Source organism: Aulonocara sp. 'chitande type north' Nkhata Bay, linkage group LG8 (genome assembly GCF_057382095.1).
Source record: "Aulonocara sp. 'chitande type north' Nkhata Bay isolate Kocher_YH1m ecotype deep benthic linkage group LG8, A_spYH_male_GT1.1, whole genome shotgun sequence".
NCBI classification, from domain to species: domain Eukaryota; kingdom Metazoa; phylum Chordata; class Actinopteri; order Cichliformes; family Cichlidae; genus Aulonocara; species Aulonocara sp. 'chitande type north' Nkhata Bay.
Window position 1 is genome coordinate 17,346,675 of NC_141351.1, and position 15,746 is coordinate 17,362,420.

Genomic DNA, 15,746 nt, shown 5'->3' on the forward strand with positions numbered 1-15,746 from the left:
ATGCACAGAAATCAATTATTTTTCAAGAAATATTAAATAGATTCAACATCTTTCTTCAACAAAATTGCAGACTGCACAGATGGTACCTTCCCAAAGTAAAAAGTACTATAGCTTACTAGGGTATATATATTAGACTTAACAGTTACTATATACAGTAATTGACTTCTATTCATTTTACATCAAATTAAAACTTTGGGTGTCAGATAATTATTTATTAAAAGCTCGACATTTTAAATGAGAATAAGAAAGAAAAGTATGTCTTTGTGCCCCCTTTTCCCAGTTAATGCCCTATCGGCCCCCCTGGCTAAACTTTGCTAGATCCGCCCCTGCACAGTTACCAGCCGTCAGCTACATAGAAAAAGATCCTGGTGTAGAAAGTAATATTAAATAAATTCTAACAACAGCTGATCAAGCTTAAACGTGCTGCTGTTGTTCAGCCGCTGGTTTCCTCTTTCTGGTGCAAAGTGGACCAAAAACAAACAAGAGAGACGGACTCGCCACAGAAAAGCCGATCAGCTGATCATTAAGCAGTTTCATGATTGAAGTAGCAGCCGGAGAGCGAGAGGCAGTCGCTCGTTAAGCTTAACGTGGGAATGCTTTACAAACATTCAGAGATGGACTTACACACTTGCTTTACTTCTCTCGGGGATAACTTTGTCGGAGATGAAATGCCAGGTTGCTAGCGAAGCTCCACATGCTATCCAGACCGGTCCGGCATGCCACAGCTGCTCTATCATGTGATGCATACTGCTCCGACGTGCTAACGTCGTTCTGAGGCGAGTTACAGCGTGTTGCAAGTTTTGTGAGGTGCTTTCGTGATATTTAATGGATCGGATTACATTTTTTATTTTTCTCCGATATCCGATCCAGTAATTTAGGTCAGTATCGGACCGATACCGATACGTAATATCGGATCGGTCCATCTCTAGTCCTCAGGGGGAAAAAAATAAATTCCTCGATGAAGACATTTCGTAACCTCCCTCCCACATACTAATTGATTTTATGCAAGAGTACATAATTCAACTGCTTATGATTTATTAGTTGTTAATATAGTTAGTAACTAAGGTGCTAGTGGTAAAAGGCTACAGATAACATTTTAAAACATCAGACTCGATTAGGTCATTGACTCCAGTTGCTGTGTGCTACAAAAGAATATCAGAGTGGTTTTAGATTGTTTTCATCAATAGGTCTATATTGTATAAATGGTTATATTATTGTACAAAAAGATCAAGACCAGAATATTTAACCAAAGTTGTCTTTTTAACCTTGAAAATTACTTTTCCAAAAAGCTTTGTATCATTTCATTTTTTTTGTTATATTTATTTTCTATATTAAAAAAACCTTACGGAGCAGTTTCAGCTTTCAAATGCTTAGTATTTCCTCTAACCATTGTTTCCCTCACTTATTTATTCCTTTCTCCTTTCTCTTCCCATCAGTCCTAAACTTTACTTAATCCCCGTATTAAGTTTCCTGTGACAGCTCAGCTTATAGAGTGGTTGAGGGTGTGAGAGTTGGTTTGAAATATGTATCCTAAGACTCCACATTCGGAGACACTCTGATATGAGCTGTCATGTTCTATCAGTCAAAATGTTCCTCAGACAGACTTCTGAGCACATTCAAGCAGCTGAAGGCACGTTCATGGCTCATGCATTTCTAGGAGCATTCCGTGCACTCTTCTCTTATAATTTATTTTTGTTTTGGATTAAAACAGATGACCTTTTCATCAGTTTATATGCCAATCTATGTAGTAGATTCAAAGGAACTATCCATCCATTTCCGTTGGCTTTTCTTTGTAAAGAGGGGTATGACACAAAGACCTTAAGACCTCAAATCCTGACAACATGAATTTTATTTAAAGTCCATGGCATTAAGTTATGTGACCTGTTGCTGTTTTGTCACTTGACCGTTGGAAATTGCTTTTTACCCACTAGCCAGAAAGAAAAGACCATTTTAGTATGACTCATTATCTCACTGAAAGTGGTTTTCTTTTCCAGAACTAGCCAGTGTGGGTTTGAGGGTAATGAAAAGGAGAATTATGACATTGAGATAACTGTTCACACGACCTGAATGCTCAACGAGCATAATGCGAATCTGCTGTCTTCTTATGAATAAGAAAACAATATGCAGTGCTGGAGAAAGACTAGCTGTCTTCGTCCAGATTTTAATCTGTCTTAGAGAAATGCAGACTCGTGACAAATTAAAGTAAAAAAAACAAAACAACTTGGATTGTCTTTGTAAAGTTTTTGTGCCCGAGGTGTTTATCATCCCTGCAATTCATCTCACTAATAAATGAAAAGTGCCTATGTATCACTGTGTGTATTCTTTGGCTTTTATGGATAGTCATTCACGAGGTTCGCTAATTTTTATTGTTCTTGAAGCCTAAGTAAGGGCAGTGTCAAGTTTTAAATCTTTGCTTTCTGCAGCATTCTGCTCAGAGGGGTTGCACATGCACAGTGAAACTGAGAGGATAAGGAAGAAACTAACGTGATAATTAAGACTCTCACGCAAGTCTGAAACAGAAATGTGCTCTGCCATCTGTGCATGAGAACAGATAGCACACATGTAGCTCTTGTGCCATGGCTTATGGGAGAGAAATTACTAGACTTATATTCCTATGTGTAACCCTTACTTGTAAACTGTCTGTCGTCTAATTTCCTTATTATGCTTATAAACTAAGTCATATTCAGCCTCATATCCAGTGCACCACGTCATGGTTTCCAGAAGACACTTAACTGCTGTAATGCAAAGATGACATGTCATGTTACTGCACTAATATCTGACGGGAAAATTCTCTGTGTCTGCCTTCAAAAACATTACAATGTTTCAACCACATTAGAGGTTATTGTTAGAAAGAGCCCACAGCAAAATGCATTTGTATGTCAGTTGGGTTAAACAGAAATACTCCTCAAGCAAGCCAACTCTGATCTTGGCTAGGATTCACTTAACCGAATCACTGAATCGGTTCCGAGAACTTTCTGTCACGTGCATTTCCAAATGTTTAAAATGGAGATTATGATGATGCATTTGAACCCAGCGACAGTACCAGGCAAAGTAGATTTGCAAATCAAAGTGCTTTTCTCATTTCGTCATGGTCTTGCATGCTCTTTGTGTACTATTAGTGTGTGTACTTTAAATATATATTCATATTCATAAAGTAGTGTACCTCATGCATATATATTGCAAATGTAAATTCGAATTATGCATTCATGAAGATGTTTTTTACGATCTTAGTGTCTTCTTCTGTGTCCTTCAGAACAAAATGTTCATTTACCGCGGGAAGGAGTATGAGCGGCGAGAAGACTTCGAGGCACGTCTCCTGACACAGTTTCCCAATGCAGAGAAGATGAAGACAACGACACCACCCAGCGAAGACACAAAGTCTTCCTCTGGACAGTGTATCCTTAGCACATTTACTAAGCAAATCTTTATTTTACTTTTATTTTTTTTTAAACTTTAAGGCGTAATTTTCAAAAGGTTGTTTTTCTTTTTTTTTTTTAGTGCAGCCACCATATTAAATTATATCAGTGCACAGAATAAGAGTATATAATTTTTATTTTCCACAGAATGGCTACATACTTGCACAGGAAGAGGTTTCTTAGCTTTTAAGCAAAGTGAAGCACGGACATTCTGGCAGTTCATGACATCACCCCATTTAACGTGAATGACAAATTGGACTGAATCATGATGCAATTACAGTCATGTGAAAAGTAACATTTTCACATTATTTCATGCAGTGCAACTGTAGCTTGCCTTCACCAGTGTATGAATGTGAGTAAATTAAATAGCTGGGCAGGTGCTGTTAATCAAACATATGTGGTGCGCGTGATCACCTTTGTAAAAGCAAAGTTTGTGCAGTTTCCTGGTCTGGAGCATTCAGGTCTATTTTAGCACAATGCTACAATTTTCCAAAGACTGGATGTCTCCGCAAATTCACCCCAAGATCAGACTCTGCAGTGCACGGAAAAAGATTGAAAAATCCCAAGAACTACATCTCAGACACTACAAGCCTCAGTTAGGATGTTAAATGTTAAAGTTCATGAAAGTATAATTAGAAAAAGACTGAACAAATGTGTCTTGTTTGGAATTGTTGCCAGAGGAAAACCTCTAGCCTTTCATGCAGCATGGCTTAGGTTTGCAAAGTTGCATTTGCACAAAACTTGTGGAACAATGTCCTTTGGACAAGACCAGATTAGAGGTGTTCACCTATAATGCACAGCACCACATTTGGGAACAACCAAACACCTTGCAGTCTCTTAGTTGAACTCGTCAAAGGGTTCAAGAGTCAAATATCAGGCCACCTGTCCAACAGCAAATGACTGGCCAAAATTAGGTCATATCCCAAGCACAGCAGCAAATCTATGAAAAAGAAAAGAATTGTGTTGTTGCAGTGGCCCAACCGAAGTCCAGGCTTAAATAGATTGAAATGTTGAGGCAGGATCTTAAGAGAGCTGTGCACAATGCAATCCCCACAAACCTCAATAAGCCTAAGTAATGTTGTAAAGAAGAGTGGGACAAAATTCCACAACGGTCTGAGAGGCTGATGAAGTCAATACTTGAAGAAAACACTTCAAGTCCAGAAAAAAAAAATTTTTATGAAAAAAAATGTTATTGCTTTTAAAAGTGCTTTGGGTGTACTTGGCTTTTCACAGGGCTGCAGCGAAAACTGCTCTGAAAACTATCTTTTTCAGATGGCTGTATAGGTCAGTCCAGAAGGTTAATAATATTACTGTCATTACTATGTCATCTTTTTTTTCCAGTAGCAATACATTACAACAAATTGTCAAGCACAGTCAGCAGTTGCGACAGATTAGCTGACCTCAGTGCCAGATGAAAGCTCGGGGCATGTTGTTTAAACTGCATTAGCCTGCATACAGTTATAAGATGCTTTGTAAATCCACCTCCACCCCAGCTTCTCCATTTCGTATCATTTCTGACTTGATATACAGCATAGCGATTGCCATTGATGTGTGCTGTGTTCTGTGAGGGCGTTTCTTCCCGAAGTCCTAGAACAGAGCTAGACTGCAAAATGTAAATTACTGCAGTATTAACTATAAGGTTGAATCGCCACCAGCTTCTGAGTAACTTCTCTTCAGTGATGTGTGTACAACAGTTTCATTTATTCCTTGATGTTTCTGCTTAAGACATCCAGTGTTTTACCGTGAAGCCCATTCTCGACCTGCCTGCCAAGTTTCAAAACAAGTCTGTCTCTGAGCAAATACTCAGGTAATAACAAAGTCCCTGCTCTTCACTTCTTCACAGTTACAGTGGATAACTCAGAGTCACATAAGATTAATTTCAATCTGGCAAAGCCAAGTTTACTTGCCCCCAGTCATTCAAACGGGTCAGCGAGCTTGTGGTGACACACGAGTCCAAGTGCATTCGCATTTTCGTGTGGCGTTCTGACTTATGCTATGGAGAAAGGCGATTAAATCTTGATTTAAATGTGGGTCTCTGTAGAACAAACAGCGCTTGACCTTCTTGTCGTTCTAGTGGTTATTACCTTTCAGCAGCCATCTGCTGTTATCAACTGTGCCAAGTACAACATTGTTCCTCTGACATCATTAATACCATTGTGTGGCGCGTCAGGGCCACAGCAAACATTGGGCCCTCATGCTCCCCTTTGTACACATTCTGTACGCCAGCCATGTGCTGCATCGCTCAGCTGTGCAAATTCACTTAGGTATGCCATCCAACGCATCAATGGGCATAATTAAAAGAAGACATTTACATGGGAAAGCCTTTAGGCAAATATACCTGCGCAGTGATCTTATCAGAAGCCCAGTCAAGGCACTGGTCATATTCCCCTGCATTGATCTTTTCAGCACGCTGTTGTCTTGCTCGCTAAGTGTATCTGATCAGAATATGTAACTTTGTTAAATGGCCTAGATTAGACAGCCGTGTTTAGAGACTGACAGAGGATTGCTCCATATAAACTTTCCATGATGCGTTTTCAGCTAACTCTATAACTTCTTCAACTCTCGCAGTGCTGTTCTCTCTGTCCCCCTCTCTCCATTTTCTCTCATTTATTCCCTCATTCAGTGAAAAGATCAGTGGTGCATAGCAATGAGACTGAGCTGTTTGAGCCACAGGGTCACAGCAGCAGGCAAAGCATACCCCAATCTGACCTTGCTTTGCCAGACTATGCTACTCCATCAATTCTAGCCCGCCAGCTAAAGACATGTAAAAGGCGTAATTGGGGTAACGCGGCTGATTTTAAACTGCTTTAATAACCTGTTTATTAAAGCAGAAGTTCAGAGGCTTCATTTTTTACGTGAAGGCCGAACTTTTTCAGCTAACTTGGGAATAGGTCTTATGTTCATTAAACAGTGTGCTGCCCTTTGCGAGTAAGCATAGACGGGAACATCTGGTCCTCGGTATAACATAAAAGGCTCAAATGTTGGGGCACCTGAGTCCAGCTTTTCTGTGTAGTCACAAATGGGTTTTTTGTTTTTTTGTGGTCTGTTCATCAAAAAGATTATCGGTCCTTCACAGAAAAAGTTCAAGCATCCCATCTGCACACATTGATCGTCATTTCTTTAATCATTATAGGGTTGTGGCTCTGGATTGGCACTGATTCAGTTCATATTTTCTTTATAATTATTTGCTAATAAAGCCAGTTCGCACGCTTTGAACCATATGGTGTGGTTTTGGAAATGGGAAATGCAATATGGTGTACTAATTTTCCTAGGAGACTGTGATTATGTCTCTTTATGCCAATAAGTGAGACAGATGAAGGTGGGCCGAAGAAAGCAAGTAATGAGCCTGTGTAAGGGAAGCCATGTATCCACAGCCACTATGTAACACCATCATTTTCCTGCTGTGAAAAGTCTGTTAACCTGATTTGGCAAATTTCCTCCCTGTTAGTCATGTGCCCCTGTCAGGTGTGCTGCAGCTTATCTGCATGTCTGACATCTCAGGCTAACTTTAGGGCCTCCCAGTAATGTGTGGGAGCCGAAAATGAATTTATTTCCCACAATGAGGCCATATCTCGGATAGTTAGTCAAAAGCCAAATGCAAATCACAATAATTCCTGTCACAGCTGCCCTGGGAGGCGGTTTGTCCTGTGTTTGACCTGAAGCAAAGCAATCAACCTTTGAATCAAGCTGTGGATTGCCCATAACAGTTTTAATTTACTCAGGTACTGATTTTTCTCCCTCCCCAGCTTCTACACGGTAAATGAAGTCCATAAATTCCAGTATTCCAGGCCGGTGAGGAAGGGAGAGAAGGATCCCGACAATGAGTTTGCGGTAATTCCCGTCTTTTTCTGTTTGTTTACTGTTACTTAGTTTTTCCCCATTTATTTGGTTAACTTCAGACATAAAATTAACATAAAGACTGTGTTACTGGACTACAGTAGAACATGTGAGTCTACGTTTACAGGAGCGGTAGAAATGGTAGGTTTAAAAAATGTGTACCAACCAGTAACTGTTAAAGAATTCCAGTTATACTGACAAAGAAAGAAAAATCTTTTTTCTTTGTCATTTACACACATTCAGAGATGAAACACAGGAAAAAAATACAAGTAAATTTATGAAATAATTTCCCAGGAACAAATGACTCAGCTCCATTTGCAAGTTGCACACTTGCAAGATAATGTACTTAAGTAGGTTAAATTAGAGTAGGTAGGTTAGTAGCCTCCGAATCAAAAAGCTTGTCAGTGTTTTATGCTGAGATGTGGCAAGTGGAGTCGAGCTGAAAATGGATTTTCATTTTTGCCTGTTCTCATCAGGTTGCTGTTGTGTCACGGCCACCACCTTGAAATTTACTAGCGTAGGACTGAGAAATCTTTCAAGTTTATGATGCACGTATACTTACGTAGATATTTTCAGCACAGAAAATCAATAGCACCGCAGAACATAGAGCTAATTTACATAGGCAGAAGAATTTACACCGCAGAGGAGGGATAGACGGAGGATTTTATTCATCTTTGAACACAGGAGAAGGTGGTGCCAACAAGAGCATCCAAACAAAATAAAATCGCTGACAGTGATCTATCTCCAGTTTAGTAAATGCAACTATTACTGTCAAGTCGTTTTTTAGTTTATCTAGAGAGTTATTCTTTGTGCGCACTTAATAACCAGGTAGCAATAACAAGGACGACAAATTAAAGCCAGTCACGCTTTCCTCTGTGTTTACTGTGGCGTCACTTCAGCAGAACAGGGTGATGAATTTCACTCATCTTAGACTTGCTTCCCTTGTCAGACTGATTGGACTTTCTCTGTCCTGACAGAGCGATTATGGATATCTATTGCCTGACATATTGTGTCTGTCACATCTATTATGCATGTCAATAAACACAAATCCTTGTCATTTGCAGATGCTCCTGAGTGAGTAGTAAGTAGATTTTAAAGACAACGCAGTCTCTAAATATTTAAATAGAAGTATTAGTTTTCTTTTCAGATGTGCTGGTTGTTAAAAAGAGGCTGGAAACTACATTTGGAGCAGACCTCACTTGCAGGTGATCCCTGCCATGCAAGTTCTTTTTCTCAATGTGTACTGTTATTTGAGATTATAAATATTTGATGCTTTAGAAGCTATCCAATTTCATATCATATCCCATATTACAACTCCAATAACAAAAAAGTTGGGCTGATGTGTTTGTAAATAAATAACAGAATGCAGTGATTTGCAAATCGCACAAGCCCAAACCCAAGAGGCGGAGCTTCTCAGAAGTAAAGATGGGGAGAGGTTCACCAATCTGCAAAAAAACAAACACATCTACACATTTTTGAAAAACAGAATAATGCCCGTCAATGTAAAAATTGTGAAAAATTGAAATATCTCATTATCTGTAGTACATAATATCATCAAAAGATAGAGGAAAAAGTGGACAAATCTCTGGGACAAATGACAAGACTGAACATCACTATTGGATGTCTGATTTTCAAGCTCTCAGGTGCATTTAAAACAGGCACGATTCTCAGTTGAAAGGCCTGCATTAGTGGTTTGCATTGGTGCTTTTGTAGACCACGGTCAGTGCAGAAAGGTAACTGCAAGTCTTTTTCAGGGACGGGCTTGCATATTTCAGTAAGACAATACTGCATCTGTTGCAATAGTGTTGCTTTGTAGTGGAAAAGCCTTGAACCTTTGCCAGCTGAAGACATTTGGTGCATCATGAAAGGAAAATTACGACAGAGGAAACCCAGTACTGCTGAGCAGCTAGAATCCATATCGGACCGGAACATTCTTCTCCCAAAAATCCAGTATCTGATCTCCTCAGTTGGCCCTGTGCCTTTTTAAAAAAATGTCTTACTGCCATCAAACACAAAATGAGTTTCTTTGTTTTTTCTTCAGCCATAAAAAGGTGGATAATGGGGTGTTGTCATTGTCACCTGGTTGAATGTGCGGGCAGGCAGGCTCAACACCCGAGTTTGAGAATAATTTGAGAATAAGGTGACGTAGGATGTTTTAATTGATACCATAGATTAGTCTACTTAAAATCTCAGAAAGTTTCAAATTCCAGTGACCTTGTTCTCAAGGTCAGGGGTCAATTTTCTGAACTTTTCTGAAATTTCTTACCATCTACTAGGAGGGTGACTGGTAGCACTGACAGCATAAACATTTGATTTCTATGTTCTGTTGTGAATAAAATATAGGATATATGAAATGTGGAAATCATTGCATTTTGTTTTTATTCTTTTTTTTCTTTTTTCTTTTTTTTTTTTAAAGTAAAGTGTGCGTGTTAGTCCCCATAGGGAAATTTTGTTTTTATTCTAATGTTACATTTTACACATTGTCTCAACATTTTTGGAACTGCACTTGAGCAAATGAGCTCCGATCCAGACGGGGAGGCAGTAGAGCCGTCTTCCAACCAAATCCATTGCGTCACTAAAGTCTCATCTATGCAACAGCAGTCTTGTTTCATTGCGATATCTTGGCACAGCTGCAGCTTGATCTGTTTAAAGAGCCACATTATCTTGATTTGAACTGTGTTCCAATTTTGTGTCTGTCTTTGTGTCTGCAGAACATGTGGATTGAGAGAACCACGTACTCTACAGCGTACAAACTTCCTGGCATCCTGCGCTGGTTTGAAGTCAAGTCAGTCTCCACTGTGAGTATGAAGGGCCTGTGTGCCAAGCAAGGCTCCTAATCAGATGAGGATGTGCAGGCTTGCTTAAAGACAATCAATGTGATTTGTCCACTTAAGCAGTATAGACGCAGGGGTGCCACTCCCCGGGCTAACGACAGGGCACATTCTCTCTCTGCCAGATGGCCCACATTGATTCACCAGGCACTCCTGTTTCTACTGAAAATTGCTACACAGCACAAATATAACTGGAGAACAGTTCAGGCTTTGCTCTCCTTTCACTTTTTGTACAATTACCTGGATTACAGTATTGAAAACCCTTCAGACAACAGCAGAGGACCTAAGTGTTGACTGAAGCTTTATCAAAATGTAATTACTTTATCAGTGATTTTTTTTAAATGTTCATCCCCGAGTACGGGGAAAAAAAGTGCACCATATAAGTCATGAGCACAAGGGCAGATTATAGTGTCAATTAAGAGTCCAAACAGGCTTTTTTTTTTTTCATGTGTTTTTAGTTTGTCCCAAAACAAATGCACTACTTAGTGCGATTAGCCTTCCTTTACCTCCCAAACACCTGAGTCCATGTAGCAGAGTTTTACTCTCCATTGTCACACTAATTCGGAGCGGACACCTCTTCCTTCAGGCAGAGTTAGAATTTACTGTCAGGAGCAGCTTGCCCTCCAGATGAGCCAGGGAGAGGCAAGGTCCCTGAGGTCAGACTCTCTATTTAAAGCTTAATGACTGGGCTGAGATTCACCAGGCCTAATCCTTCCATCTGACAATTCTTTTTATCGAGCTGGCCTGAGACATACCGGAGCAGATTGGAGATTTGTCTCGCTTGTACAACATCTTTACTTTTTTGGCTTGGGTCTAATTCTGACATTTACTTAACAGTCCATGCATGTTTTCTCTAAACTCTTAATACAATGAAGTGATTTTTTTCATCCATCCAAGAGATGAGTTTGCCCCTATGTGGAGTTAAATAGATTGTCTCGAAATTAGCTTTCACACCGTAGTGAAATGAATGACAACAGTTCCAAGTACTTCATTCATCTTTTCCTCTAAATTGCTAGTCTTTTTTTTTTTTTTTTTTTTTTTTGGCATGGGATTTGAAGTTCTGGTACATGAACACACTATCCATCTTCGTTTGACAGTTCCAGGTTTGTATATGGGCACGGTGATCAAAAATTATTCATTGTTTCTGTTTGATTTATGTGTGTAGTTAAGCGATCCTCAGCCTATCTTCTTATAACCTTTCTGTAATTCGTAACACAAAATGTTTCCCTTTGATTGTTGTAATCGCAGGGATGAAAGCAGTGTACAGTATGTGTATTTGCACTGAAACAGGCGAATAAGCGCTGGGAATATCTGATATCACCTTTAACTTCTGTGCTACACAGGAGGAGATCAGTCCGTTGGAAAATGCTATTGAAACAATGCAGCAGACCAATGAGAAGATCAGCAGCATGGTACAGAGGCATCTCAATGATCCCAACCTTCCCATCAACCCGCTCTCCATGCTGTTGAATGGGATTGTGGACCCAGCTGTCATGGGAGGTTTTACCAACTACGAGAAGGTAGACAAATGAAAATAGTTCTGGATGTGTCTAAATCATCTTAACTTTTATACATTCATGTCCAAATCTTTAATTTGAACGTTTCCACAATTCATGAAGCTTTATTTTATCTTGTTCTAAATGCCGTGAAGGTTTGTTAAACATAAAGCTAGAACCAGGAGACTCAAATCTATAGGGCCAGTGCACAACCTTAAGACTCGGTTTCTAGCCTTAGGTGTTGTAAAGTTGAAATAAATGATGCCCCTTTATCTCTCTGGGCAAGATTGGCAGGAGCCTACCACAGCAGACATGACTAAAGATGACCCTAAGATGACCTTGAGACAGTTCAATACACAGAAGCAGGGGCATGATATATAAGATTCATACACTGAGAGGCAAAGCACTTATTTTTTTTCATTAGCCTACAGTTTTACACACCAGTGCTAGTCAGGTATTTTTATATTTTGAACAAGCTAAGCTAACAGTTTCCCCATTTTCCTTCTTTGTCGTAAGCTGAGCTAAGCATCCACTTCTCTAGCTTTGTAACTGCCATAAAGAATTCTAATAGACATGTCTTATGATCATCATCATCATCATCATCACAGAATCATCTCACACATTTTCCAAAAAAAGAAAAACATTTTCTGAAAACGAAACAAGAGGAATGCCTATGTTATTTATTGTTGCTTATAGTATATATTTTTGCATATAGTACACGTTAAGGATAAAAAGGTACTCCGTGTCTTTAAATTATCTCTAAGATCATCAAAGTATGTTTTAAACTCATTCAAATAAAAACACATTAATTTCCAGGTTATATTATATGATGTGAATTGGGTGTTATTATTAGAGTACCAAGTACCAAAACCCACTCATTTCCAGACCAGTGACTGACCAGTTAGCTTGATATATATCTGATTAGTAACTGGTCTGTTTAGCATCACTCGCTGCCCCATGCTGGTCGTCTCCGAGTGCCAAGATAAACTACGTGTGGGCCACCACAAAAACATTCATAACAACAAACTTAATCAGACACTTAAATCACCCTAACCCAGATGAGCACTGACATTTTTAAGAAGTAAGCAAAGGCCAAGTGGCTAAAGCTGTCCAGAGTTCAGAGCCAGCAACAAGCCAGCAGACTCAGTAAGAGCACAGCATTAATGCAGTTTAAGTAACTGAACATCCTGTAATTTGTTGCCTAAATTCTAAAGCTTAAACTTTTTTTTTTCCTGATCTGAATTGAAAAATAAAAGTCGGAATCAGAAAATTGCAATTAGCGCATCTCTACTTCTTCCTACTTCTTATCATCGTATGCTTGCTGCAAATTCTTGAATCCCTATCACTATGATGGTTAATGTTTTATACCTTTTTATTTATATCATGTTCCTTGTAGGTCATCATAAATCCATTATTTTTTCCTTTTCCAAAAGCCCAACTCAGTCTTCACTATTTCCTGTTTTTCATCATTTTTCACGTGTAATCCAAATACTATAGTGGCTCATGTGGTCTTTTTTCAGTTTTTTTTAACACAACCCTTTTACCCTTTTGATTATTTTAAAAAGCGATAGCCTATTGGGTTCTCTACCTGAAATAGAGTTATACCGGTCTTGAGGGTGCCTTCTGAGTCAGAGGAGAAGCAACGGGAATTCTTTGCCCTCAGGTCACTCCTTCGTCTCAGTGAAATAGTGCGAGCAGTGGATGAGAGATGGTTGTCTTGACTACATTTTTCACATCTTAACAGACCTTCCCAGTGCTTCACCCTTGTTTCATCTTTATTTCCTCCCAGTTTTCTTTTTATTTATATCGCAAACATCTTTACATTTTTACCTTTACCTAACTTTACTCCAGGTTTTCCTCCTTTCTATATAGTCATACTTACTCCAGTGTTTTTCTGTCTGCCATCTTTTTTTTTCTCCAGGCCTTTTTCAATGACAAGTACATCCAGGAGCATCCAGAGGACCTTGAAAAGATAGAGAAACTAAAGGACCTCATCGCCTGGCAGGTAAGACCATACCACTGAAGAGCCATGGGACACGTAGGTGAAAATGGCAAAGCATCATAAGGGTCCAGGACTCAGGGAACAGTGCTTTTGCCAGTTTGTTTGAAATTATTTACTTTAAACGATGTTACATTCTTTGCATTCTTTTTCCATAGCACAAGTAAAGAGCATAGGAAGACATGGCCGACAGGCAGTCAAAATGCTGAGTATGGATTAGATGGTGTGAAGGAGCTTGGGAGGCATGAAAATGTGCATTCATCCCACTCAGTCTTTTAACATCATTGGCACTGGTTTGCATTCATTTGCTTTGGGCAAGTCACTATGGTTAAAATTATTAGAGAAGTTTATTAATGGAATCAACACCAGAAATGTTCAAACCTTGCACCACCATCTACAGCCTTCCAGACATTACGCTGTGTGATTTTGAAATTTAAAGTAAAATTGCATTTATGTGTGACACTTCATTAAAGTGATTATACATAAAAAATAAAAATGAATCAGTGTGAAACTTACAGCTGAATATACATTATTGTTTGTGCAGTAGCAGTAGTTTTCAGTGCAGTAACTCTTACAAACAGGGGAAATGTGAGCCTCTGTGAGCATCACTGCAACACTGAGCGAGATGCACATGCAGCAGGCAAGAAATGCACACGAGGACTGCTGGAAAGCAACATCCTGTTTAATAGAGTATAACTCTCTGGATCTGAACTGTGGGTTACTTTAATACTCAAGAAGTTGTGGTTTCCTGCCTTATGGTTCACCCAGGATCTGAACAGATACAAGAAAAGTCTGCTTCGTATTCTAAAGTTGTACCTCTCTCAGTTGTTTGTAAAATAGGTCGACTTTGTGCTCCGCATCTTTGGTGGAACTTCGCCGACTCTAAAAAGGAACGCTCTTTTGTTTTTGTTGTGCCTTTTGACTTTACATGGTTCAGTGATTCACACAGAAGAATGTATCTTGTATTCGTACCTCGCGTCTGACACTGATGATGCTGCTCACATAATTGTTTTGCTGTATAGCGAAGACTTTTTTTAAAAATACAATTTTCCATGTGTGCCTACTTTACTTAGACATACAAGTGGCGCGTACGTGGGGATCTGTAGGAAATCGCTGACTGAAGTAGAGGTTGACACAGCAGCGGCAGGTTACCTAAAAATAAGCATGTTGCTGCTTCATCACTCCTGGAACGTTGTGCATATCACAAAGGCGTTATACATGACAGGGTTGGAGCAAGCAGCTGGATTTCAGTTATAGACCTATCAGTTATTTTTATACTTATCATGAAGCAATGGCAGCAAGCAGTAATCTTGGTGTGATTACCTTTGTGGCATAGGCTTTTATTTTTTAATTCCAGGGTACTACTCAGATAAGGAGCCATTTCAAAAAGTGTCCTTAAAATCATTGTTTCAAATTATTTCAAGGTTATTTGGTGTAATCATAATGCACACATGCCATAGAGGAAAGCCTATGCCAAACATACCCACAACAAACTTTAGAGCAATCACTAAAGCAGATTTGAATTGGTGTCAGCTGTCTCTTTGCCAGAGACTGCAGGCTTGTTTATCTTGTGTTTTGAATCCATCTAAATGAGACAAATGAAGGCAAGCCGGCTCCAATGAGCAAACTAAACGGGTAGAAATGAGCCGTTGTGCACTGCTATCCTGAAATACCCATTGTCCTCATTTAGTAATTAGAGAGAAATGAGCAAGTGGAAATCAGGAAAATAGGTGTTGTAAAAAAACAACAACAACAACAACAACAACTCCCTGGCAAGTACGAAGTAGGGTTTTTAGAAATGTTTATGTTTATAATTGGCTCTGGAAAGATGCCTAAATTAGTTCCTGAAACGCCTCACTTCTACATCGTTCAGTCTGTTTATGGGGAGCTAAACGATCAGGGGAATTTTCACCAGGGCATCAACATTGTATTCACTAGCATAAAAACATCATCTTTTAATGGCAGGCTTGTTTCCTAATAGGACCCTCTAACAGAAGCCTTTTTCTTTTGGTCGCTTCATCTCACATAAAGCGGAGTCTGCTTATTAGTCTGTCTGACTCGCCAAATGTTGCGTACGTCTCCAAGACCTGCACGACCTTCACGAAAGGTCTTAATATGTCATCGCAGCTTTAATACCAAGCATCTCGAAGTCAGCGTGGCTGTCCTA

At 39.3% G+C, this 15,746-nt stretch overlaps 1 protein-coding gene across 2 annotated transcripts in view; it reads left to right on the top strand.

The window, feature by feature from the left end:
- Positions 1–15,746, top strand: part of dock1 (dedicator of cytokinesis 1) — a 203,976-nt gene that overhangs the window by 176,523 nt on the left and 11,707 nt on the right. For both annotated transcript variants that reach the window (XM_086303948.1, XM_086303949.1), the window contains exons 41-46: positions 3,254–3,395; positions 5,142–5,223; positions 7,163–7,247; positions 9,965–10,051; positions 11,428–11,604; positions 13,502–13,585. In XM_086303948.1, the coding sequence (XP_086160074.1) occupies positions 3,254–3,395; positions 5,142–5,223; positions 7,163–7,247; positions 9,965–10,051; positions 11,428–11,604; positions 13,502–13,585 (657 nt within the window). The remainder of the gene's footprint in view (positions 1–3,253; positions 3,396–5,141; positions 5,224–7,162; positions 7,248–9,964; positions 10,052–11,427; positions 11,605–13,501; positions 13,586–15,746) is intronic.